Consider the following 26003-nt stretch of genomic DNA (forward strand, 5'->3'; position numbering starts at 1 on the left):
TGCGGAAGTCCTGTCTACGCAAAGTATCAGCGGCCACCGATTTTGTGGTGGGAAGGGAAAGGATATGCACATTCTGATGCTGAGCCTAGCCACCACGCGCCTACACATGTACAAATAACGTGTTTACGTTTTTCTCTATTAGCTAAAACCTGCAAAATTGGGCAGGTGGCAGACTTTACAGGTTGTGCACGTAGGCTCTTACGAGAGGTGGCAGTTGGGGTTGGCCTAGCAAGCACAATCCTGCTCCCACCCTCTGCGTCTTCAGCCACCATGGCAATGTGGCATGAATATGTGCTATCTTTGGATACTGGAGCAGCTGTAACGACTCACTTCTCTGTCCCAGTTTGCAGAGAAAACGCCTTGGCTGATTCTTCCCCACACTGACACAATCCGCAAAGCTCAGCCTCCACTTCCACCCACCCCTTTCTCTTATCCTCACTTGTGACTCTTTGACTCCTACTTTGTGAAAATACTAGTTAAAAACTGAACACAGGACAGCTGTGCTTCTTTTTAAATTGTTTATTGTATAATATAAAACTACAAAAGTAAGACTGCTCATTTCCATGTAATTTGCCCAACTGTTTTTTTTTTATTATTATTATTACAGCCCATACCTACAAGTGAATACAGTAATCTGGTTTCAGATGTATATGTCTGTAATATTGCATAGAAAAGGCACAGCTCTAAGGTCTGTGGTTTGGGGGAGGAACACAGTAGGGGTGGAGGGGAGAGAAAATACAGCCTTTTTGACAGAAAAACACACCGTGTTTTAAAACCATGCACCCAACGTGTCCAGCCTATTTACACCTCCCACCCAACCCCAACTCCAGGATCTCTGCCTTTAGAGAGTCTAGTATGGATTACATTGTTAAGCATTTACAAGGGTTTCTTTAAAAAAAAATTTTTTTTTTAAATTTAAAACAAAATCCAAAATTTGCATTAGGATTATTTTTAGCATAACATTGAAAACAAAAGGCTATAAAATGAGTGAAAAATTCCAAATAAATGTTCAGCCATAATATTTAAAGCACTGAAACATTAATAAAAGCAAGTTCCTGCTTTGTGTGTGTGGTTGTTGTTTTTAAGAAAGAGACACAATTCATTCTAGAGCCAATTAACCATTTCTCCGGGGAATACATTTACATTTGCTCATTTTTGTTTGTTTTTCAACTGTAAACTTCAGATTCACAAAACAGGTTCTAGAAGATAGCAGGAAAAATCACATGGTACAATTTATTCTCAGACTGATCACTTTGAAAAGGTAGATCGTATTCTGTATCTCGCTGCAAATATGAGCCATTAAGGGCGATGTTTGTGGCAACAGATTTCTGTGCAAAGGTTCGTGCAATCGGCAGCGATGGCAAAAAATTCCACCACATTGAGTCCCTGGGATACAGAAGACTTATGTTGTGGAGAAGCATTCTGGGCAGGCACTTGCCTCTCCCTCCAGCACAGATTTTGACAGGGTTCACATGATCACCCAGGGCCGCTAAGCCACCGTGGCTTATGTTCTCTCTGTGATTGTGCAAACCCACCCAATTTGTTCTGTGGAAGGAAGAAACGTGGAATAAGTCTAAGAGCACTAATGCATTTCTGTTTCTCTGGATCAGGACACATCTATTCTACAAACTAATTAACTGTCAGGGCTTCCCCACAAAGAACCCTGAAAACCATAGCATAGCGAGTGTCCTGGTAACTGTTTTATCCCTAACAGAACTCCTTTCTTAAGAAGACCCTGATAGGGGCAGATCTCTGTTAACCCAGTCTACAGTATAGATGAAGTTGTTGTCTTTTGTCTTCTTGCTGATCAAGTGCTTTTAAAGAAGGTGGAAGTGGTGCTTTTTTTAGCTTCAAAACAGTACAACCACACTCCTAAAGCAGTTATGTGATTCAGCACTGTTTTATCCTGCCCTGAAGCATCTGTAAACTTTTGTCATTTTTGTCTGCATCTATAGATTTGCGTCAACAACCCCAAAATTTGGTCTACTGCTCCCCCACCCACCTTAGCAAATTCCTTTGAAAAGCAACAAAAAAGTGGAAGTAGATGCTCATTACTTGTAAATGTATAGTATATTTACACACTTAAATAGGTTTTGTTCAACATGAACTGCCATTTTGCCCACATGGGTTTCTTCCCTCCATTACTTATACAGAAGTCAACATAGTTGATTTCTGTAAGCCATGGAGCACCCAACAGTGCATTAGTGTCGTTGCGCATTATGTTATCCATACATGGGATAGACGAAGAATCCATCCTGTCATGGGTATCACCCTCTGCCCATCCCTGCTTATTGGCTCCTACATTGCTTAGTTTTGTTCTGAAACCTCCTGTGTAGACATCCTAGTAGAAGAGTGTGCCTGTGTGCATACAAGGGGGACTTTACATTTGCCAGGTCTGATCAGCGATAGGCTTCTTTCAATAGCATTCCACAAACAGCTGCTCCTTTGCTAGTTTTTAAAATGGTTCAAAGACTTTTAAAGGTCGTTTCGCAATGCTTCTAAACAAGTCTTTTTGAAGCAGGTTGTTACACTGCCTAAGCCATGAAAATAATAAAAAGCACACTTACTTGATTATGGTTCCTACACACACACACACACACACACTAACCCCCTAGCCATAAATAGTGGCGTTTCCAAGTTAAAACTTTAATCAGAAAAGGGAAATAAAGCTTAGCATTTGATGTGTGTCGTTTGTGCTGATGTGTACATCAGATTGTTTTATTGTAAAGCTTAAATGTGTGGTTTGAAAGCTGGCATGGAACCCACTTCCTCACCCTACAGCACCCTGCCCTGTAATAAACCAGGTTGCTAAGCACGGGCCCCGTCAGGTCTCCCTCTTGGGAAACAGGTGTCCAGCACTGCTTGCATGAATCCCTGGAGGGTGGGAGAAATATTAAAACACGTTTACCCTGTGAATATCCAGTTACATTGGCAACCCTATTCAGGTGCCTCTGGCTATACTGTCCTAGCACACCCATCCAGTTCAAGCTACCAGTGTGAAAATAGATTGGTTTAGGTCCCTGAGCCTGCAATTCTAGATACACTTACCTGGGAGGAAGTCTCTTTGAACTCAGTGGGACCTGAATAGACATGTACAGTGGCAAAGATGATATGACAAAAGCCTCATTGGAACAAAGGATGTGTTGATCAGAATAGGATCTACCCTTTTAAAAGTAACCAACAATACAAAACAGTTTAATTTTTATAACTAAGTTTATAAACTTTTTTTTTTTTTGCATAATTCTATCCAACCAGATCTACTCATAGTAGAGAAAAGCAGGAAGAGGGCTGGCGGGGGTGGGGAGGTGATCTTGTGAATGACATGTCTCCTGAATTCAACCCAGTTAAGGATCTCCAAACCTAACTTTCATCCCCCTCTTGTACGGATCAACACTCCTACAAGAGAATACATTCCTACCATACATTCTGTACATGTTACAATCCAGATGTTGTTAGCTTCACAATAAAATAAATATATTTACAAAAGGAAAATAAAAAGGAATAAATAACTTATGAAAAACAAAATGGAAAAAAAATCACTTCAAATTCAAAAAGCTCTTTTTAATTCTGCTCCCTTCTTGCAAAAAAATTCCCCCAGCATTTATGGATGTTGAGGGTCAGGGAGGGGAAAGGAGAAATCTTAACCCATTAAATTCTTCAAAAGTTGGGGTCATGCTAGAGAGAACAGAGAAGCTACCCTAGAGCAGAAGAATTTCATTTGATACTTTCAAGGTCTACAATCCAAAATATGAAGTCCTAGACATTTGGGTATAGAATTCTATAGGGCAGTTGCATTGCCTGCCACAGTTACCATCTAGTCCTAAGAAGATTGACTTCAGTTGCAAAGTTTCAGATGGATTTACTCTGCTTGGTAAGACTGGTGTTTGAAAAACAAACATACTGCTTTGCTCTAAAAATGACGTTCATTTGAACTCTTGCCCAACATATGGTTTTTGTTTAAATATTCATTTAACTAGTCCAAAGAAGAGGGCAGTTGTTTTTAAGTTAAGTGTAAAATCAGATTTTCATAATGGTAAAGCATGTTTTGCTTACATTATCCCCCCCCCCGCCCTTAACAATCCTTGTAAATTTATGGATTTTAGCCTGAACCTAAGATTGCACCAGCTAAGACATGTTTGCTGTGCTTGCATAATAGTGTGATGTAAACTCACACTGCAGGTAACTACACTCTACTTCAGAATCTGTACTCAAGGTTATATCTAGCCACTGGGCTGGTAGCACATCAGCATCTCCAGCTGATTTAGCAGAGGAGGATCTGTAAACTGGAACTGAGTTGTTTCTTTTGATTTCCCCCTTTCAAACCACTGGTTATGAGTACACCAAATTATGAGTACAGCTATGTGTGAGTCAGTAGACTAGTAACAATTTCTGTGGACCGGTAACTTTCATGCAGCTATTGACCAACCTAGACTGCACCACTACAAGATTTTTATATGATGGGCTATTTTATCATTATGATTTCTACGCTTCTAGTCAGGCACATGGTGCTTGCCAGAGTAATAAAGAACAGGCCCATGCCCAGAGAAGTTTACAATCTAAATTAGTTACAACTTGTTGTTAAGAGTTCAAAATGTTCCAGCATTTCTCCTTCCCTACAAGACTACCAATAAGGGCAAAAATGTGCTCACATAAGGACATGCAACTTCAATTATTTCACGACCACACTGTTATTTGAGTGACTTAGGGCATGTTTAGACAGAAAAGAAGTTCTATAACTCTCACTATTCCCCAGCTAGCCAAGCCAGCTGAGGAATTCTGGGAATTGTAGGACTTTTTTCCTGTCTAATCATGTATAGGATTGCACCCTTAGACTTTTCAAGATATTAAAAACTGACTGACAAATTAGGATTCAAATGGTAATTATGCAGGATCTGTTTTGCTTAGAGAAGCAAGTCTTTAATTGCAAAGTTGGTTTGTAGAGGAATGAGGAGCTGTTGTGTGCATTACACATAATACATTAAATGTATTTTAAATAAATAGATACGGCCTGTTCTAAAGTGCCAGTTTTATAAAACTGCCTTCTTAAAGGCAGACAAGACCCAATTTTTTTTTATCCATGACAAGAAGTGAGCAGAATTGACTGAATATTGCCAAATTACATAAAACATAATTTAAAATTTCTTAAATAAATATAAAAGTTATTCCTAAAGAAGCCATATGCTTATCAACAATATAGTTTGTAACCTGCACTCAATTAAGTACCATTTAAAATTAATATGCCATAGCGATTTGAGCAACAGGCATGATAACATTGCAAGTTTTCTTTAAAATAAATGTACATCACAATGAATACAGAGGGGAAAAATTGCAACAGGTGCAGTAATGAGAAGCCTTCAGTGGGAAGGAACATGCATAGAGAGAGTTGCAGTTGTCTATACATTGTAAAACAGGCCTTATAAAGTGTAAAGCAGGTAACACAGTTGATTCAAGAAACCAACCCTAGCGAAGATACCAAATGTTCATACTATCATCGGCTCCAGTTTCGACAGCAATGGATGTTTGAGTGAGTCCCATCCAGTGCCGATAAGAGATGATTTCACTGCAGTAATACTGAAGTTGCTTTTTTTCCAGCACTTGTCAATACAGTGAATAATAATAATAATAATAATTATAATAATAATAACAACAACAATAATGTTCCAAGAAAAGGGCAAGGGTAATCATAAGACTAATTCAAAGGAATATGGTAAATTAGCATTATACCATACGAGAGACAAGAGGGACATTTCCCCCCATTTTTCCTGAACGCATTTCCTTGAAAGGAAGCTCCATTTACTTCCAACTTTCATTGACATGCAACTTTCTTTCAAGTAAGCGTAGCTAATATGCAGCCAAGAAGAAAAGTCTTCTTTAGAACAAAACGAAACAAAACAAACAAAAATGAATGGCTACAGCCAAATTGTCGGTACATTTCCATTCAAACCCATTAACAACTTCATAAGTCATAGACGAGATGCAACTACAACAGGCACACAAGCCCAACACAGAGTTAAGTGCAACCCTGCAATGGTCTATTCAAAAGTAAGTCCTAATGCGTTCAATGGAACTTACTCTCAAATAAGTGGGTATAGGATTGCAGCCTTCAGGCCTCTTATTTCTATGGCTTGGTTTCTAAGTTTTCGCTCTGCAAACAGAAGGAGAGTTGCACTCACATGAAAGGTCTTTCCAAGGGCGCAACACTCCTGCAGTGAAAGAAGCAAAACGTGAAAGAAGCAAATATGCACAAGAGTGCTCAACTTTGTGTTGGATTGTGGCTGAAGTCTGTTTTTCAATTTAAAAAAATGGTTTCAGGATATTCCTTTAAGTATTGATCATTTTGGAGGTGGTGGTGAGAAGAAGGAAGGAGTTGAATCAGAAAAGAAGTTTCACAGCTATTTCCTGCCCACTGTTTGACATCAGTGTTGGAATATACATGGCTCTAAGGTTTTTGTTAATCACAGTAGTACACAGCAGGGAGTAAATATTTGTGAAACTTTTAAGGGAAGAGCCCTTGGCCTTTTCCTTCAAGCATGTGTGTCTGGATTTAGGGAGGCCAACTGCAGACTGGTTTGATCCAAATTTCTCTTTGCACCATTATACACATAAAAAACACACTACAAGTCTGTATAAAACTACAAGCAGTTCTTGTACATCAGAAGGTGTATGCAGGAACTGGGTGAGCAAATCCTACCAAAATAGCTATTTCCTTTTTGTGTGAGTATAAACAGCATTTTGTTTTTGTTTTTTTCCTTTTTCTTTTTTTAAGAAAAGACCCCCAATATCATAAATTGCAGAATCTGTACAAAAATATAAAATAAATTTGGATAGCAGTTTCTAAATGCAACATTTAAAGAGGAATAGTTAATACCTCTAAAAAGGCTGAATTGCTAAGTCAACCTAGACAGGGCTAAAATGCCAAAAGGTACTGCGATTATCTAAATAATATTTTAAACCTCTTGCAATAAAACTTATAGAAAAAATAGACAAATATGCACATGCAATTTACAGCTTTCCCCCAACATAATCCTTGTGCTTAGCTTTTACAATTCATTTTTGTCAAACATATTAATATTGTTTACAATATGCAATTTTTTTTTCCTATATCAGGATTTCAGGTCTCCCTTGATGAACCACTTTCAAAAATATATTAAAAGTGGTCATACATGGATGAAGGCACTCCAACTCTGCTTGAAGTAAAAACTAGTGTGACCCTTTAAAAAAAAACAAAAAAAACAGAGACAAGCAAAGACGCATGCAGAGTGTGTGTGTGTGTCTGGGTAGGTTTGTAAGGAGGGAGGTGGTTGTGAAAATACTACCAAGTGTTTATACTGGTACATTTAAAAAGTTGCTATATTTTTTAAGACCCAACGAGCACCTCCATTATATGATCCAGTTCTGTAAGGTCCATTTTGAAAGGCTGATTTGGGGTTACTGGCTGGGTGCTGTAGGGAGCCAGAGTTTTTAGGAGGTCATCTGCGGAGACAGGAGCCATTTTTGAGGCAGCTCCAGTAGAAGATGTGCAAGGGTCAAAATCATACATAGACGTATCAATGTCAGCAAAGAGAATATCATCCAAGGTCAAGTCTGTAAGAAAACCTGTAGATGTTGTGATCTCAAAATTACCAGGTAAAGAGTCCATTAATTTAGGTTCGTTTATTCTGCTCTCTGGTACTCCCTCAGGCTTCTGAATGCTGGATTCACTGGAGTTCTCCTTAGAGTTATCTGACGCCGTTGTTTCTGCTGTTGCTGCAGCTACTACTGCCTCAGTGGAGGTAGGTGTTGGACAGAGCTCCTCAATTTCGTCCAAGGCCGAGGAGAAACTGTCCTTTACTGGTTGGATAGTTGGAGGTGGTAGTTTTGTAGGACCATCTGGTGGGATAGTCTGGGAAGTGCAAAAAGTGTCCTCCTCAAGCAGAGAGGCAGGGGTGAGGCAAGACTCCAGGGGCGTAGTGCTCACGGAGTCTGTGGGGTGGGCTGGCGGAGAGGCCAGATGGCTAAAGGCAGGTTGAACCTCCCGAAAGTTGTCCCCAAAAGGATCCGTAGGCTGTGAAGTGGTGATGAACACAGGCCTCAAGCTACCTTCCTGTTTGAGTTCCTCCTGGATTCGCCTCAACATGTTGTTGATTAAAACTGTCTTTTGCAGGCTGGGCTCGGTTAATGGCCTGTGGTTATAAAGTTTCATAAGGGAAATGTTGAAGATAGTCTGGCGCTGTAAGGTGTAAGACACCTTAGATGGACCATCGGTAGGAGACACCACTTTGCCTTCCAGCCCATCTTCATTCTCATCAAACTTCCGCTTTCCTCCTTTCCCCAACATATATCTGAAAACAGAAGAAAAAGGGAAATTACCACTAATTAAACGCACACGTATGCACACACATCTCTCCTCCTAGTACAGAAAATGCACATGTGTATCTTATAGAAGTCAGTCCTCAGGAATGCCCAGAAACTATGCCTCAGCTTTTGCATTATAGCTGTGACCAAGTGTGAGGCATTTGACATTTCATGTAGTGCACGTTGAATGCTTTTCCTTCTTTTGAATTTGCACAAAACAGGCTCACTGACATATAAAAATAGCATATAATGAAGATCATGCTAGTTTCAAAGCCTGACATGTTGAGCATCAGATGCTGTCTTCACCTAAGGGCTTTGCAGGTGTTCACCTGCAGCACAGGTACAGTTAAAATAGGGACAGGATGTGTGAGAGAGCCAGTGTGGTGTAATGGTTAGAGTGCTGGACTGGGTTCTAGCTCCCACTCTCAGCCTAGCCTACTCCACATGGCTGTTGTGAGGGTAAAATGGACAGGAGGAAGGTCACCTAAGGTGCCTTGCCTTCTTTGGAAGAAAAATGGTAATATATAAATGTAATAATGTGGAATGGCCTGCCGGAGGAGACACGTCAACTTAACAGTCTATTAGCATTTAAGAAAGCTATTAAGACTGATCTCTTCCAGCAGGCCTGTCCAGTAGAATTTTAGGATGTTTTTAGAATGTTTTTAGGATGTTTAAACAATGTATATTATGTTTCAATTCAGTTTTATGTATTTTATATTTGCTGCTGTTCCAGGCCTCAATCAGAATGGAGAGGTGGGTAAGAAATAAATTTATTATTATTATTATTATTATTATTATTATTATTATTATTATTAATAATAATAATAATAATAAAATATGGAGAGAGAATCTAGCCTGCAGTCTGGTATCTCTAATCCTCGGGCTCTTATGCAAAATAAAGCTTAATGTACTGCTTCATAAACATTCCGCCCCCCCCCCCCCCGCCACCGGGACCTTAGTATAGAAAATGTGAACCCCGAGAGGGAACTAACTCTGATCAGACATCACTAAATATGCCATTAAGCAAATGCCTTGAAATATTAACAGCCAATCATGCCACCATCACTTTCTTTATTAAAGAGCAGCTATTGATAAAGGTGATGTAGTCGCTGGTTAATAACGGAAGAGTAGGCTCCTGTAACCTTAGGAAGTAGGAGGCAAATGTTTACTGGACAAATGAAGTGAGGTTAAGATCTCATTTTCAAAGGTGTATACGTATGTATATTTGAATCTGTGATTTTGTTTAATGCCACATGAGAGGAAGTAAGAGAGAAGGAAGTACCTGATCCAGACACACTGCAAAGGTTAAAAAGCCTTTAAGATTCACCGGTTAGCCTGTTTCCCTGTTCCTACCACCAAACATTAATGGGTGTTCATTTAAAGAGAACGAATTTTCTAGCTCTCACGGTTACAGAAAGAATGCTGGAACTGGTTTCTGCTAATCCAGTCTGGGATGACTGATATAATCTGTAATAATGGGGTGGGACTTCTCCATCTAGCACAGGCGCCTTCCTTATTTTGTGAAATCTACCTAGCGTTGACCCATGGTATTCTACGAGCCTATTTACTCTTCCGAAATTATGAGAAAACTGGCATAAATAGCCCCTAAAACAAATAGTGTAATAAAAATAAACCATGCTAATGTGCATAACTGAATCCTAGGGTAAAATGTGCATGTGCTGGTTGCAAATCCAGGGGTTTAATTACTTCCAAGAGTCTACAGATTCCCTGTATCCTTCGTATACATGGCTCAGAGCACAGATTAGCAAACCCCAGCCTACAAACATTGGCTGCTCTCTTTGTGGAATGCCAGGCCAAGGGTGCCTTGCCCACATTTCCTGTCACCCAGCTAATCAACCACAGCTTATTAGGAGTGGGGAAACAGCAAACTAGTTTAGGATTGCAGGAGGGGTGGAATTCAAGGTTGAAGCCTCCTCCACTGGCCCCTCCCAAGACATTTTGCTGCCTGAGAACAAGGGGGTGCCCCCTCCCATTCCATGAACAAAAGCCAACAAGACTGGTCAATAAATCTGTCTTCAACACTGATAACGGGACAGCATCCTCCACTGCCCGTGAAGGCAGCAGGCTAAGTTACACGCGGTAGGGCAGGCCAAGTGGCACACAGGTCTCTTCAACACCTCGCTGCCACCATCTCCCAGCAACCGCCTCCTGAGGTGACTGCTTCACTCTGCCTAATCTTAAGGCTGGCGCTGCTCCCAGGCAGTGACCAAGATCACTCTTTCCTACAGCAGCGAGGAAACAGCAATTTTGATTGGGATTGCTGGGGGGGGGGGACACAGGGAGGAAGGAGCTTTAAACCCCACCCCTCACCAATCTTAATCAAGACCTTTGTTCCTTCACTACTAATGATAATCAAGATCGCTGATGGGAGTGAGGTTAACGCCTTCTCCCACCCAGATGGTGGGGGCATTTCTCTGCTGTTATTAACAGCAAGGAAAGACCTACGTTGTTCAGAATCACGACAAAGGGGAGGGTTTACCCTTGCTTGCTTCCCAGCGTTCCCAAAGTAGAGATCGCTGTTTCCCAACTGCTAATAGCGGGGAAACAGCGATCTTGATCAGGAGGATCGCTGGGGGTGTAGGAAGAACAAGGTGCTGGAACCTCTTAATCCCTTATAGCAGCCTTCCTCAACCTGGGGTGCTCCAGATGTGTTGGACTGCACCTCCCAGAATGCCCCAGCCAGCCGAGCTGGCTGGGGCATTCTGGGAGTTGTAGTCCAACACATCTGGAGCGCCCCAGGTTGAGGAAGGCTGCCTGATAGAATCATTACCCATGGAATGGAATGGACATTTGTGATCTGTAGTGTATTCCCAGTCATTTCTCTGAAGCGGCTTGGAAATGAGGGAAAGCTGAGAATTGTTCAAGCAGAACCTCACTGCATTGTTAGAGTTTACAGATCATTGTTTATACAGATTCGGGCACTGGGCATGAAGTAGCCCTGGTCTTCTGAATCTATCTCCTGCTCCCACCCACCCCCATGCCCTGAGGGGAAAAAACAACCCAGCAAAGAAAGCTGGCTCTGAACATGTTGGGAGAGGTGTTTCTCCCTCCTGGTCTTCTGAATCTATTCAGGCAGAGACACCCTAACCTGCCAGTCCTGGAGAATCTCGGCTGCAGTCTGAAACAAGAACTTACTCATCTGTGTTTTTACCAGCACCAGGTTTCTAATACAGGAATGCTAACGCTTAACAACTTAATTGGCATACAATGGACATCATATAGGGTCACTTGCTCGACCACGGAACGGAACACTGAGCTGCTTCTTGCTCTAGAATACAGCTGCATACTTTATACGTGCAGGAATTTTTCTTAGGCTCCGACTATTGAAACAACTGCAGTGGCAAGAGCCCCCAGGCTGTAAGGTTTTTTAAAAGCTATCCAAGACCGCAGCGAATATGGTACAGCGTCCTTGGAACTGCAGCTGCAAAAGTTCTATTTGGAATTATTCCAAAGCAGAAAATACTTCTCTTTTCTGCTTTGGAATAACTCCAAAAGCATTCTCTCCGCTGTACACACACTTGTGTCAATTAGAATGGGAAGAACCATTTCAAAGCAAAACAAAAATCTAACCTGGTAAGGAATATAAGCTGAGCGGTAGGGGGAAAAGGTGTGAAAATGACACTTGAGCTCCAAAAAGTTGTTAGCATTGAATATGGTTCTTAACAGTTCCTTTAACATTTCTGGAAGTGGATGACACTGCTGGTTTTGCTCGCCTCACCTCCGCCTGCTCATCCGCCTGCCCACTCAACAGAGCATAAAACCAGGAGTGTAACAGCAAATTATTTAGGAAGAAGAAGGCAATGAGTAAAAGAGCTAAACGTCGACTTTGTAAACATAAGAAGCATAAGGACAAAATGAGCAGATGAAAAGCTGTGGAACTTTTAGACAAAGAACAACTCTGGATGCAAGTTGGACCTGCACAGATTAAGGAGCATACTTTGTGGTTTCATTCTGATGTTTCAGTTGTGCCCTAAAAGGTTCAAGATGGGGATCCCCCTCTCTCCCCTGCATATGGACTTGTTTCCTCTCCACTTTCTTTGACAAATCAAAGGGCATGTCTACACTATGCCTTATCCCAGGGATCGCCACATGACGCACAGGGGATCCCAGGGGCAGGGAGGGATGATCTCTCCATTTCCCCGGGATAACCGGCACCACTTGCATCCCGATTTTTCCTGCATTCTTAGGATTGTCCCAAGACCACGGGAAGTGTGGCCAGCTGTCCCAGTTTCATCCCGGCTCCTCGCGAGTAAATGTGAAGAACTGAGAACCGGGCCCAGAGCTCTTCAGGTGCTCCGAGCCCGTGGCAGGTGGGGAGGGGATCAGGATCGGGATCAAGTTTTTTGTTTTGTTTTTTACTTTGACATTTTTGCTGGAGCACTCGTGCGTTCCAGTTCTTCATGTTTTTGTTTTTTTTAAAAAAATGGCCGCCCTGACGGGCCTGATGCCCAGGACATCACACAGCCCATGTGGACTGAGGGGGAGGAACTCGTGAGCAGAATACTACAAGATCCTCCCCCCTCCCTCCCGGAACGCTGGGAGGTCTAGACATGCCCAGAGTGTAATACAAACGGACAGGATGTTGGCTGGCATAGAAACACCTCATTTATAGTTCTTGGGGTGTCGGTCATTTAACCTCCTGATTTTTTTTAGACATTTCCTTCTAACTTGGCTTGCTTGCATGACTCATCTGCTTTCACCCCCAACCCTACAACTACAGTGCAGCACCACAGATTTACAAGTGGGGGTCGTCTATGATTTTTCTAAAAAGCGAGCTGAAAACTCATTAAGATGTAGGCCTAAGGTTCAAAATGTTGCACTTTTGGGGGGATGCTTGAAAAACCTCATAGCCCCACTACAGGCAGACAACTTTGAATGAAGGTGTATGTGGACTGTGAATAACAGTGTGCATTTAACATGATTGTGCAAAAAGGCTCCTGGGCACTGCAACGGCAGGCTGGCCACACTCTATTGTTTTCAAGTAACCAAATTTTGATTTATATCGTGGAGCAGATCACAATGCCAACAAGATTTTTGTTGTTGTTGCTATGCCACAATGAAGTCTCTTGACCTCCAGCTGACGTTTCCTCCTCATCCATAGGACCCCACTTTTAGCCTGAAGCTGTTCTGCCACTGGCTTGCTCCAAAGTTTGCTTTTGTTTAGGGCTGGAAGTGGGGAGGAGGAAGGAAAATGTGTGAAGCTATCTTCCCTCTCACTTGATATTCTATGTTTTTTACGGGGAGGAAAGGGAGTGAGCACTGATAAGAGGATGGAAGTTTTCTATTAACCTCAAATTTAATATAACTGTTGTGGGGAGCTGAGGGGTCGCAGACCTGGACATTTGTAAAATATGGATGCTAGACTTTTTTTAAGTGGCTTAGTTAAATTATAAAAAATCATGTAAAAATTGCACAATTTTCTCTTTGTCTCCTCAATATATAAACATAACATGAATAACATGAATGCAAGAAATTTGTATTGCTTATTTATATAGGAATTTATATCGCACCCTTCTAATGCTTACACAACACACAGGGTGGCTTATAGCAAGTAAGGCCTATTAGGAAAATATAACAACGTTCAATAAAATCAACAATAAGGAAAACAAGCACGATTAGCAGATAACAAAGGAATAAGAAATTATCCACCTGGTAAAACAAACATCTGCCAAAATAAGGAAGTTTTTATCATCTGGTGGAATATGGTACAAGAGGGAGCAATTGCGTTTGACATGGCAAAGAATTCCATCATTTGGGTGTAACCACTGAGAAGGCCCTGTCTATTGTCCCCCTTAACTGAACCTTCAGCATAGTTGGGACATGAATAAAGTTCTCTCCACCAGATTAGTGCACGGGCAGGCTGGTACATGGGGAAGGCAGCCTAGCCCCAAGCTGTTAGTGACCACCAACACTTTGAATTGACCCTTGGAACAGATTGGTACCCAGCACAGTGGTTGCAGGGCAGATATGATACGATTCCATGAGCAAATGCCCACCAGCACTCTCCTGTAACATTCTGGACCAACTGAAGTTTCTGAAGACTCTTCAAAGGTAGCCCCACATAGAGTGTACTGTAATAGTTCAATCCTAAGGCAAGTGATCAGGCCTAACCTCATTAGAAAAGCATGCAATTTGCTGCACCAGCCTCAACTGGGAAAGACATCCCTAGCTACAACCTTCAGAGGTACAAAGCAGAGTGAAGGGTCAGCCCCAAACTGCAAAACAGATACTACAAGAGGTGCACTACACCAAAACAGGTTAAATTCCTGCTCCAGTGTCCATCTATTGCCCAACCAGGAGCACGCCTGGATTAAGTCTCAATTTATTGGGTCTCATCCATCTCATTACTGCCTCTATGCCTAGAGAGATGCCTCAACAGAACCTCAACAGCTCCGTTAGTGTTAGAAGGAAAGAAAAAGCCCTGCTCACATGTTTAACTGACTACGAGGGCTTAAACTGATCAGGGGTCTGGGGCTGCACGCTCTGGTCCTGCCCCCTACATTCCTGCGTATGCCAGTCCCCACACCGTAATTCCCTGACCTCCACATATTGAGCAGGGAGGTCTGAAGGGACATTCTACTCGTGTTTGAACATGAGTAGAACTTTCAGTGCAGTCACAGACTCTGCTTTAACCAGGTCCGTGATCGTGTGAAGAGTTCTACTTGCATTCAAGCAAACATTAATAGAATGCTCTTTCAGACCTTAACCCTTTCAGACCTTAACCCTCAACACAGCAAGGTTATCTTCATGGTGGGGGACTGCACATATGAAGACAAAGGGAACCAAGCCAGCGTGCCCAGTTTAATGCCAGAACAGAGCTCTAGAGTTGTGTGTCATCCTCAAATGGGTGATAATGCAATCCTCGAATGACCACTTCCAGTGTTTCCACTAGTGTTGGGGACAGAAATGACCCTGACGGGATGCCATGAACCAGTCACCAAGAGTATGAGCAAGAGTCCCAGAACACCCCCTTCAGAAAACCAACTCTAAGTGAAGGATTGTCTGCCACCATCATGAAACACTTCCTCTTAAACCTATCTAGACTGTCCTGAAGGATACAGTTGTTAATAGTATCAAATGCCACTGAAAGGTGCAGCTGGACCAACGATGGTGTCCTTGCCCTGCCTAGTTCCGATGCAGATAGTCAACTAAGGGAGCAGTCCTAAGAGGGCCCATAGAATACTGGGGATTTCCCCCCTTCGGGGTCAGAGACCTGCCCTCCTCCCTCGCCCCTCTCAGTTTGTGTGGAAAGAACCACTCTGGCTGGCCTCCAAAGTAGAAAAAGCAATCTTGGAGCAGGGGGATGCTTTGTGGACGGGGAGGGGAGAGGACGGGAGACGCCAGGATACGCACTATCCCGGGCCTCTTCCAGCTGCCCCAGCCCTAAATGGGCAAAAAAGATCACCTCCACCACACCTCCCGCCCTGTATTGAATGACTGGAAGCCTCCGAGTTCGACGGCACAAATAATGGGATTGTGTCTTAAGGCAACTAAAGTTATTTCAGTTTTAAAACAAGCCTGAAGCCAGATCAAAATGGGTCCAGAGATAAATCTGCTTCAACCAAGAACTCCTGGAGGCAAGGCGACGGCGCAATAAAACTCTTGTCTGGAAGCACCCTTAGGTTGTTGCAACAAAAAGCAACGAAGAGTCTCGTCATGGCTCATAAGACTCACAAATTTTTCATAGTATAAGCTCCATACACACACACACACACCCCGTAAGCAGTGGGGTCAGAGGTAAATGAAATGCAAAAAGTAGACTAAAACAATTACATCACAATTAAAGCTTAAATGTACAAAAAAAGAGAGCATTTACAGTGACCTTTGAGTCCTGGAAAATGACACATCCTTAAGTATTCTCTAATTAGGAGAAACAAAGAGCCTTGTGGTACCTTAAGACTAACAAATTTATTATGGCATACACTTCCGTGCGCTAGAATCCATTTCATCAGATGCAATTAGGAGACTACAGTTCAAACTATACTCCATTTGTTGTATTCTTCACACTGCTGTAATTAATGCACTGAATGGCAATAACTTTAAACTGTCAAATGAATTCTCTACGGTGAGGGAGAGGTGGGCACAGCCGATATCAAACACAGGAAGAGAAGTCACAGAGAAAACTAAGCCCGCAATCCTAACTATACGTATCAGGAAGTTAGTCTTATTGAATTCAGGAGGCTTACTGCAGGGTTAACATGGTTAGGTTGCAGCTACAAATCTTTCAGATCAGAGAAAATAGAAAAAGTCCAAATGGTGTCTGGAGTAATATTCTTTAGAGAAAAACTGGAAAATGCCATAGTTAACATTGTTAGGGAGCCTGTAGTTTTTTTTAAAAAAATCCAAGCTTCTTGGTTAGCTTCCAAGGTGGATGAAAATGTGGTGATTTAGTGCTGGCCCCTGGAAGTACCGTTCACCTCTTCCTTCCTAGTACCAAGAGCAAGGAAGGCTCTCTGCTCCCCTCCTTTCTCCCAGAAGCACACGGCTTCCTTTGGCTTTGTGTGTGTGTAGAGAAGAAAACACCAGGCAGGCAGACATCGAGGAAAACCAACAATTTTATAGGCTTTGAGGGCAGCTTTACAGGGAGATAAGAAAAAGATCTATCTGATGAAGATTTGCTTAATCATAGAATAGCAGAGTTGGAAGGGGCCTACAAGGCCATCAAGTCCAACCCCCTGCTCAATGCAGGAATCTACCCTAAAGCATCCCTGACAGATGCTTGTCCAGCTGCCTCTTGAAGGCCTCTAGTGTGGGAGAGCCCACAACCTCACCTGGTAACTGATTCCATTGTCGTACTGCTCTAACAGTCAGGAAGTTTTTCCTGATGTCCAGCTGGAATCTGGCTTCCTTTAACTTGTGCCCGTTATTGCGTTTCCTGCACTCTGGAAGGATCAAGAAGAGATCCTGACATTCAAGAGTGCATGGGTGGAAGGGAATTTGCAAATGCCTCTGATTTTTTAGGGTCTACTCAGCACCCCACCCACCCACCCACCCACCCTACACACACACATTCAGAAAGACCCTTTGATGCTCTATGTAGTATGCTTGGGGAGTTCTGGGGGAAGAAAAGAATGGGGAAATTGGCTTCGGCAAACTCCTTTCCACCAGTATGACACTGGATGTCACCCCCCTGATCTTTACATTTTGCCAGGCAGTATAGATTAATTCTTGGTCATTCCAAAAAAAAAAAAAAAAAGGTCTGCTCTATAAAGCAAAAGCAAAGTTCTATTAGTTATTAAAGCACACTGTCTGGACAGCAAATGCATAATACTTCCAACTCACACAACATGGTTGCTTTGCCTTCGTTTTTGAATGAACTAGTTTCTAAACGGAACAAGAAAAGTGCGTTACTCAGAAGTTGGTAGCGCAGTTCTTTTAGGAGTGAGCAAAAATATGGGGAATTCTGTTGTTGTGCTCGAAGTTCTGGTGAGTCAAGCCTTTCCCGTACACCAGGCTGTTTACTTTCAAATGTCAGTCACCCATCACTGATTGGAAAAAAAATTCATGCTCAGAATTGTCCCTTCCCTGCCCAAGCCACTATGGCCATTTCTACACCAGCCCGACGTAGTGGGAGGGAGGGGGCAGGATCTCACAAGATCCTGATCACAAGATCCTCCTTTTAGTCCACTTGTGGGCGCGACATCCCGGGAGGAAGGAGGGTGTTGTGCTCGCCATTTTTTTTAAAGGATCTGCGCACATGTGCACTCCAACAAAACGTGAGGGTTTTTTTTAAAAAAAAAAAAGCCCCGACTTCGCTCACCCCAATTCCACCCAGCCTGCTTCCTTCCTTCTACTGCTCCCCGCTACTCGCAGGGAGGAGGGAAAAAGCTGGGATGGGCGGCCACGCCTACCATGGTCTCGGGAAGACTTGGATTTTCCCAGGGATTATTTATCCCTGGGAAAACCCGCGCTCGTCCCCCCTGGGAGTCCGTGTGTGTCATTTGGATGCACAAGGACTTGGCCGTGACCAGCCCGTATTTTTGGGCTGGTGTAGAAACGGCCTGTGTCACTGTGAAGAAAGAACATAGCCGGATGTACACACACTCAAAAAGTGCTATGACATAAGTGTAACTACCATCAATTGTAATTCTGCATTTAGCTTACACAATTGGGTAGTGTTAAGATTCACCAGCCTGGACATACCCAGAAACACACGGAATTCTGGGGAGATCTTAATCAACACTCCTCTGTACCTTCCCCCCCGCAGAGGGCCATTTTGGGAAATGAATCAAAACATGCCCCAATGACACTTTAGCTGAAATATGCCTTCAAATCTTTTTTCAATGGCTGGAATCCAAGGCGTTACTTTAGGCATTCCCAAGCATTTGGGCCTGCTCAGTGGGATTTGGGGGATTTTCCCCACCCCTCTTTGAATTGCAGACACCCTCTTCCTCCCCACGCCATATTACAAACTTCTATTTGAGAAAAGCTCTCTTACCAAAGTCTGTTTTTGTTATTCCTTTTGTCATGTTGAAATATATGGGCAACATACATAAGCTGAGCAGACTTCTGCTCACACCATGGGACTTCCCCTTCCTTTCCTTCCCCTGAACAGGTGGAACAGAGTTAGATTTCACCCTATGGGTAGTATCCAAATGTGCCGTAGCACCAATGACATGGCGCTACCATAAATCAATGCAACTAGCGCTTGGTAGGAAAATGGGATAAAGTAGTGATTTACTGCCAAATTTCAGTGCTTTTTCCCCTTGTCCTAGCAAATGCTAGTTAAATGTTGTGCAAAAAAGGGATGAAAATTCAAAAGCGCAAAAGAGATGGAGAGGAAATAAGTATGTATAAATCTGGGGCTGGATCAAAAGGTAACCTTCTGCAAGTGGAAGGCATTTTCGATTCACGGAAGGTCTGTTTTGCATCTTGTGCTACCTGCAGTGGCAGGGTTGATGTGATTTGATTTGAATCGCTTCTATGAAGAACTTAATTTTAATTACTTAAATCACAGTTTAAATCACTAGTGAAGATTCCATTTAATCATCATTTTTATTAGAAGTACGTTATTGTTTAATTTAATCTTAATGCATATTCAGAGGTAGATTTCATTAGAAGGTAGGTACACACTGAGCAATTATTCTGAATTGTTTTCAGATTAATTTTCATCAAAAATGCAATGTTAATTTGGTCATTTTAGTACGAAAGCAGAAAGAAGTTGTGAATTCATTCAGAAGATGAACCAGCTCCAACTGTTCAATTAATCGTGATATTTTTGTCTTGATGTGCCAGAATCACCACCACCAAAGAGGCTTTTAAATTGCACTAATAAGATAGTTTATTCTTCTGGTTAGTTTTCTTCTTCAACAAACAATAGCATTAATAAAACACATACATGGATTTTTGAATGGTTAACTATTTCAGTTTTCAAATAAATATAAAGTTCTTTTTTTAAAATGTGGGCAATTTCAACCACAGCAGGTACAGAAAAAATTATTCCCCAGTGGGGTCTCTTTTATGGCCCTCTGCTGCCATGCTAGGTATTTTCCTTCTTCAGTGGAGGGTAGCTGCAGAAGTTAGGACTGCATGAATTTGTTCTGTTCACTTTTGGTTTCACTTTCTCTTCCCCGCCCCATCCCTTGCATTTATATCCAGGCTCCTTCTCCTTGTTCTAATCTACTCCATCATCCAAAATTCTCTGCTCATTGACCTTTTTCTATCTTTGCACTTAGGCCGTTTCTACACCTGCTTTTTTTCCAGGGATCGTCCCGGGATCATCCCTGTGCATCTAGGGCCTCATCTACACCAAGCAGGATATTCCACTATGAAAGTGGTAGAAAAGCGGTATATAAAAGGCAGGAGCCACCCTACTGCTTTATAGCGGTATTGAAGTGCCCTGTAGGATCTACACTACTGCTTTATAGTGGTACTGAAGTGCACTGACAACTGTTGGGGACTGTGACACATCTACACCAAGCAGGATATAACACTATGAAAGCAGTATATGGTCTGTGTCAATGGACCCCAACAGTTCTCAGTGCACTTCAGTGCTGCTATAAAGCAGTAGTGTGGCTCCTGCCTTTTATATACCACTTTCACACCACTTTTGTAGTGGAATATCCTGCTTGGTGTAGATGAGCCCCAAATGGGAATCCCGGGAGCAGGCAGGAACAATCCCTCCATTTTCCTGGGATAATCCTTAGGTGGTATAGAAAGGGCCTTAGAGAGAGGCAAGGCCGTGTGTGTGTGTGTGTGTGAGAGAGAGAGAGAGAAAGAGAGAGAACATTCACTTCTGCGCCCCACCTGTAGTGCATAATAGGACTGATCAGGTTATCTCCCATCTCCATAAACTGCTGTTAACATATTCATAGAATATAATTAGAAGACGTATAATTAGTATTCATGACCTACACTCTTTTTTTTACTAATTGTTTTAAGAAAATTTCAAATTGATTCTGCCCTAAGGCTGGTGATTTCTTCCCTTTTTCTTTTAATACCAAATAAAAGGAAGAACAGAGTTGCTGCAAGGAAAACAACAAAAATACCTGGAGTGGACCTTCTACAGAAGGAAAATGTGCGTTTTCTGGCCTTTTATGCCTTGGCATTGAAAAGAGACTTCTACGGCACTGAGTCCGAGTGCAATTGAAGCCCCATGTAGGTGTGGGCTCAAAGGACCAAGTGTATGCCTAAGGATAAAGAGTTGAAGAGTTGTGGGGCAGCCAAGAATTAGTTTTTGTGAAAAACTACTGGACAGGAGTTAAGAGGAGGGAGGAACTAAGGCTGGATTTAAAAAAAAATTGTAGAGGGAGGCTGTGTACAGTCAGGGCCAATGGTTGACATACCAGCTGGGGGGGGGGGGGCATTGACAAGTGTCGATGCCACTGGTGAGGAGGCAGAGTCACTGAGGACTCTGAGGGGGTCTATTGGAGATGTTTTGCCCATGAGACCTCAACAAATTTGGAGTCGGCACTGCGTATAGTATAGAGAAGAGAAATGTAGGTATGCAAGCCTGTAAGAAAGCTATCCCATCTGTTCTGTCAGCCCTACTCTTTGGGGAAGGGGGGGACCAGGTTACACTTACAAAAAGGAAAGCTGCTTTGCATATGCTCAGAGGTGCTGCTAGTGTAGTTCTTCTGGCCTGCAGAATAATTACTGCCTCCCAAGTCCAGTGTAACTGTGAAACTCTGAGAGTAAGCATGCCAGGGTAGCAGCTGCCCGGGCAACAGATCGTTGGCGTATAAAACAGAGCACATGCAGGCAAAGCAATCCGGTTTCAAGGGAACCCCATGTACATTGATTCCTGCACTGAGCAGGGGGTTGGACTTGATGGCCTTGCAGGCCCCTTCCAACTCTATGATTCTATGATCTAAGATGTCAGGCAATGTACATTCTTCTTGTTCAACCAACCACTGTTCCATTAAAAGTTGGGCCACAATGTACGATAGAACAACCAGGTTTGACTTTCCTGCACAATTACTTTCTAATGTACCAGTTTCTAGTCTCTACATTCTAAAAACAAAAACAAATACTCTGCGATGTACTTCCCATGTTACATGGGTGTGTCTCTAGAAAGCATTAAGTTGAGGAATCCTTGCCACTCGTGTTCCATATAGTTTATTTATTACATTTCTATACCGCCCAATAGCCGGAGTTCTCTGGGCGGTTCACAAAAATTAAAAACATTCAAAGTATAAAACAACAGTATAAAACCATACTATAAAATACAATATAAAAACTCAACCAGATAAAAACAGCAGCAATGCAAAATTACAAATTTAAAACACCAAGTTAAAATTTATTTATAGACTGTTAAAATGCTGGGAGAATAAAAAGGTCTTCACCTGGCGTCTAAAAGCATATAATGTTGGTGCCAAGTGAACCTCCTTAGGGAGCTCATTCCACAGCCGGGGTGCCACAGCAGAGAAGGCCCTCCCCCTGGTAGCCACCTGCCTCACTTCCTTTGGCAGGGGCTCGTAGAGAAGGACCCCTGAGGATGCCCTTAGGGTCCAGGCAGGTACATACGGGAGGAGGCGTTCCTTCAGATAGCCTGGCCCCAAGCCGTTTAGGACTTTAAATGTTAATACCAGCACTTTGAATCGGGCCCGGACCTGGACTGGCAGCCAGTGAAGCTGGAAAAGGACTGGCGTGATGTGGTCTCGTTGGCCAGTCCCTGTTAGTAAGTGTGCTGCCCTGTTTTGTACCAGTTGAAGTTTCTGGACCGTTTTCAAAGGCAGCCGCACGTATAACGCATTGCAGCAATCCAAACGAGAGGTTATCAGAGCCTGGATAACTGTAGCTAGGCTATCTCTGTCCAGATAACGGCGCAGCTGGTATATCAGCCTAAGCTGATAAAAGGTGCTCTTTGCCACTGAGTTCACCTGTGCCTGAAGTGACAGTTCTGGATCCAAGAGCACCCCCAAAGTTTAGAGCACCCCATACAGTTTACAGTATGTGACAATCCTACAGAGTCGACCGGAAGTCATTTACACAATACAGAATTATTTTTACACAATCTCTAGACTATTTTTTTTAAAAAAACACACACAAATACTTCATGATCCATTTCTTAGATGTAGATCTGCACATCTAAAAAAAGAATCTGTAGATTCTTTTTTTAAAAAGATTTTAGCAGCTCTAACCATTCCTGAGTATCAATTCGCCCTTACAAGTTGACTTAGGAGGAAGTTGGAGGTGGGTGGGGGGATCTTTAGGAGAGCTTGTGTTCCGCACATGGTTTGGAAGCAGCAACTGGCCCTGGCTATCGCCTGACATCCGGTACAGCACGAATTACAACACTTAAATAAAAATGACAGGAAAAACAATTATTTCACAAAACCCACAATCGAAATTCTATGCAGAAAATATAGCGTTTTCACATACCTAACTCAAAAACAACCGCCACGCAAAACACGCCGGACCGCAATCAAAATACAAAGCAGGTCTAGACAATGTGCAACCCACCAAGACTTACAGATGCCTTCCCCAACATGGTACATAGCAGGATGAGGGGATGCTGGAAATTGTAGTCCAAGGTATCTGGAGGGCACCAGGTTGGAAAAGGCTGGCCTATAGGAAGTCAATCCGTGCCCACGGACTTTTTATTATTTTCCTGGAACTGTAAAAAAAAATAGTAAGGCCTTGGCCTGTGTGAGAAGCACTTGGCAGGCCACAGTTCACAGCTGTTGTGTGGCAATTCTTGGTAGTGGTGGAACACATGTTATAACATGCTATATTATATGAGGCCCAGATAACTCACAAATAACCAAATCCTTCAAAAACTTTAAAGCCAGGACTCCAATCTCCCTAAACATTGAGGACACTTCTTCAGAACCTTCCTAGTGTGAGATGGGAAATATTTCCCCTCATCTCTCTTGGCCACCGTATGCCACCATCAAAAGTCAATTACATCACAAAGCTAGATGGGTCTCCTCAAAAGTAAGCCCCATTGAACTCAGTTGATCTTACTCCCAGGTGAGTATAGGATTGCAGCCTAACAATGTCGCCTCAAACGCCACTTGCCTCTGAATGTGCCAGGAAGTATTTCATACCACACAGGAATCTTCATAAACTGGATCTCACAACTGAGACCTAGGGCGTTACTAGACGAGGCTCTAGCGCGCGTTACCTTCCGCAGTCACGTTGAGGCTTCCAGATGACGTTCACGAGGATCCGCCGTTATCCCGCGGTGAAGCCTCTTTCTCCCGACTTTAAAAAAGTGAGTTTTAGGGCGCCTTTTCCTGCTGTCCCGCGGTAATTCGGAGTACGTGTGGGAGGATGTGAGGTCACTGCGGTCGGCACTGGTCAGGAAAAGGCGTGCTAAGGGGGAGTGGTCAGCGGCTTCGGTCAAGCCGCCTCCGCCATTTGCGCGCAGTCCGCCAGCTGGGGCAGCGCGGCGGAGCGGCTTTTTTTTTTTATTTCCCCAGTGACAGTTTGCGCAGGAACGGAGGAACGGAAAAGTGGCTGGTGACTCCTTGCGGTGGGCAGCTACCGTGGCCGCATAATGGCGGTGCTGTACGCTGCCTGTTAGTGTGGGTACCAGGCTGGCAGAGGGCAGAGCTGTTTGTGGGCTGCTGCCATGGCTACGGCCAGATGTGGGTTGGCTCCTTGGGATGGGGCACAGGGCACAGAGGCGGTCATCGCCGCCGACACCTCAGAGGCATGATGGGAGATGTAGGCACAGAGTGGCCATGCAGACGATTGACCTCGGGTCATATGACACCCGCCACGACCCCCATCAGGAAGTGAGCGCATCAATGTTGACCCTCAACAGCACCAGCAGCACTTCGGCTGGCACTGGCACTGCCGCCGCTGCCGCCGCCAGGGCCGGCGGCGGCATCGCTGACGGCTGCGCAAGTTTGCGGTCTTTCGGACGTGCGCAAACCGTGCAGCGAGCGAAAAAAAAAAGCCGCGGCAATCAGGCCGGTGTGGCTGCGCAACCGTTCTCGCGGCGGCAGCAGCACAACCGGCGCAAACTTCCGCCACAAATCGAAGGCAGGTGTGGAGCATGAGGCGTCACGGCTGAACGGGAAAAGCCGCTTTCACCGCTCCTCAACGACGGAACACCCGGTAGGTCTAGCAACGCCCCAAGTGATTCAAGCAGAATTCTTTGATCACTTTTTTTTTTTTTTTTTTTTGCTCTTGACCAAAAGCCATCTGAGGCTAGATTATGGCTTTAGGGATTATCCTGACAGCTAGAAGGCAGAGTACTTCCCCTTCTCCCTTTTTGACCGCCCCACAGCACCTCTGATTTGAAGGGTGCAAACCTGCATGCCAGCAAGTCTGATTGAAGGGGAATTCTTCGGGAGGTACGGGGGCTTGACAGATTTATGGGGCACAGAGAATGCCTAGCAATGCTACTCTATGACAGCCAGCTGGCTAGAGGACACTGGGAGGGTGGGTGAGTTGGAGATTAAATCCATCTGAATAAGTGGCAGCACAACATCCCATTTACACATCACTTTTAAAAGTTTGCAAACAAAAGGGCAGTAAGTAAACACTACTGTTCAATCAGAGAAAGGTAGAATAAACGTTGCCTGTTTCACGCACTATTAAAATTAATTTGCTGAAGCTTCTTTAAGCTAACAAACTATGTTGATTACACTAACGAAATAACAACAAACATATCTATATGTTTGATCACCAACGCTGCTAGTGCAAAGGCGCCTATAAATGTTGGAGTGATAATGCCCTACTAGTACATGGTCATGTGCTAAAAATATTTGATGTGTTGCAGCTTTGGGGGGATTTCTGCATTAGGTGTTCTGTGCAAAGTTTCATTCACAAGTCAGTTCTTAAGTAATAGGCAAATTTCCCTCCTAATGAAGATTTGTTCAGTTATATGCTTTCTTGCTGACTATCCCTGGGTGGGCAATTACTAATCCAGAAATGACTGAAAGGTGAGTCATGAGCCCATTATTTTGCCAGGGACTGTTGCCCTCAGAGGGCAAAGTAAGTAGAGAAAGAGCCACCTCCAGACTTTCATGCAGCAAACACAGTTGCTGAGTGTAATTTGTTGCCCACAGCAAATATATAAACGTACATGTACGTGTGTCTTAAAACAGTGTCTTAATCAAGATTCTTTGATGATGTACATAACTTCGTAAGACTGAGATTCAGGCCTGATTTTGGCTCTGAAACAGATGACCTTTATTGGGAGAAAAACGGGGGAACGCAACCCTGTTGAAACACTCAGGGCCTTGCTAGAC

General features: G+C 43.3%; 1 protein-coding gene across 1 annotated transcript in view; it reads right to left on the reverse strand.

Annotated features, from left to right (window-relative positions):
• Positions 1-504: 504 nt before the first annotated feature.
• Positions 505-26003, reverse strand: part of SERTAD2 (SERTA domain containing 2) — a 48927-nt gene continuing 23428 nt past the window's right edge. The window contains exons 2-3 of the mRNA XM_063115994.1: positions 2597-8321; positions 505-2358 (exon numbers count right to left, since the gene is read on the reverse strand). Coding sequence (XP_062972064.1) covers positions 7358-8321 — 964 coding nt within the window. The 3' untranslated portion in view covers positions 505-2358; positions 2597-7357. The remainder of the gene's footprint in view (positions 2359-2596; positions 8322-26003) is intronic.

Source organism: Elgaria multicarinata, chromosome 2, assembly GCF_023053635.1.
Source record: "Elgaria multicarinata webbii isolate HBS135686 ecotype San Diego chromosome 2, rElgMul1.1.pri, whole genome shotgun sequence".
Taxonomy (NCBI): Eukaryota; Metazoa; Chordata; class Lepidosauria; order Squamata; family Anguidae; genus Elgaria; species Elgaria multicarinata.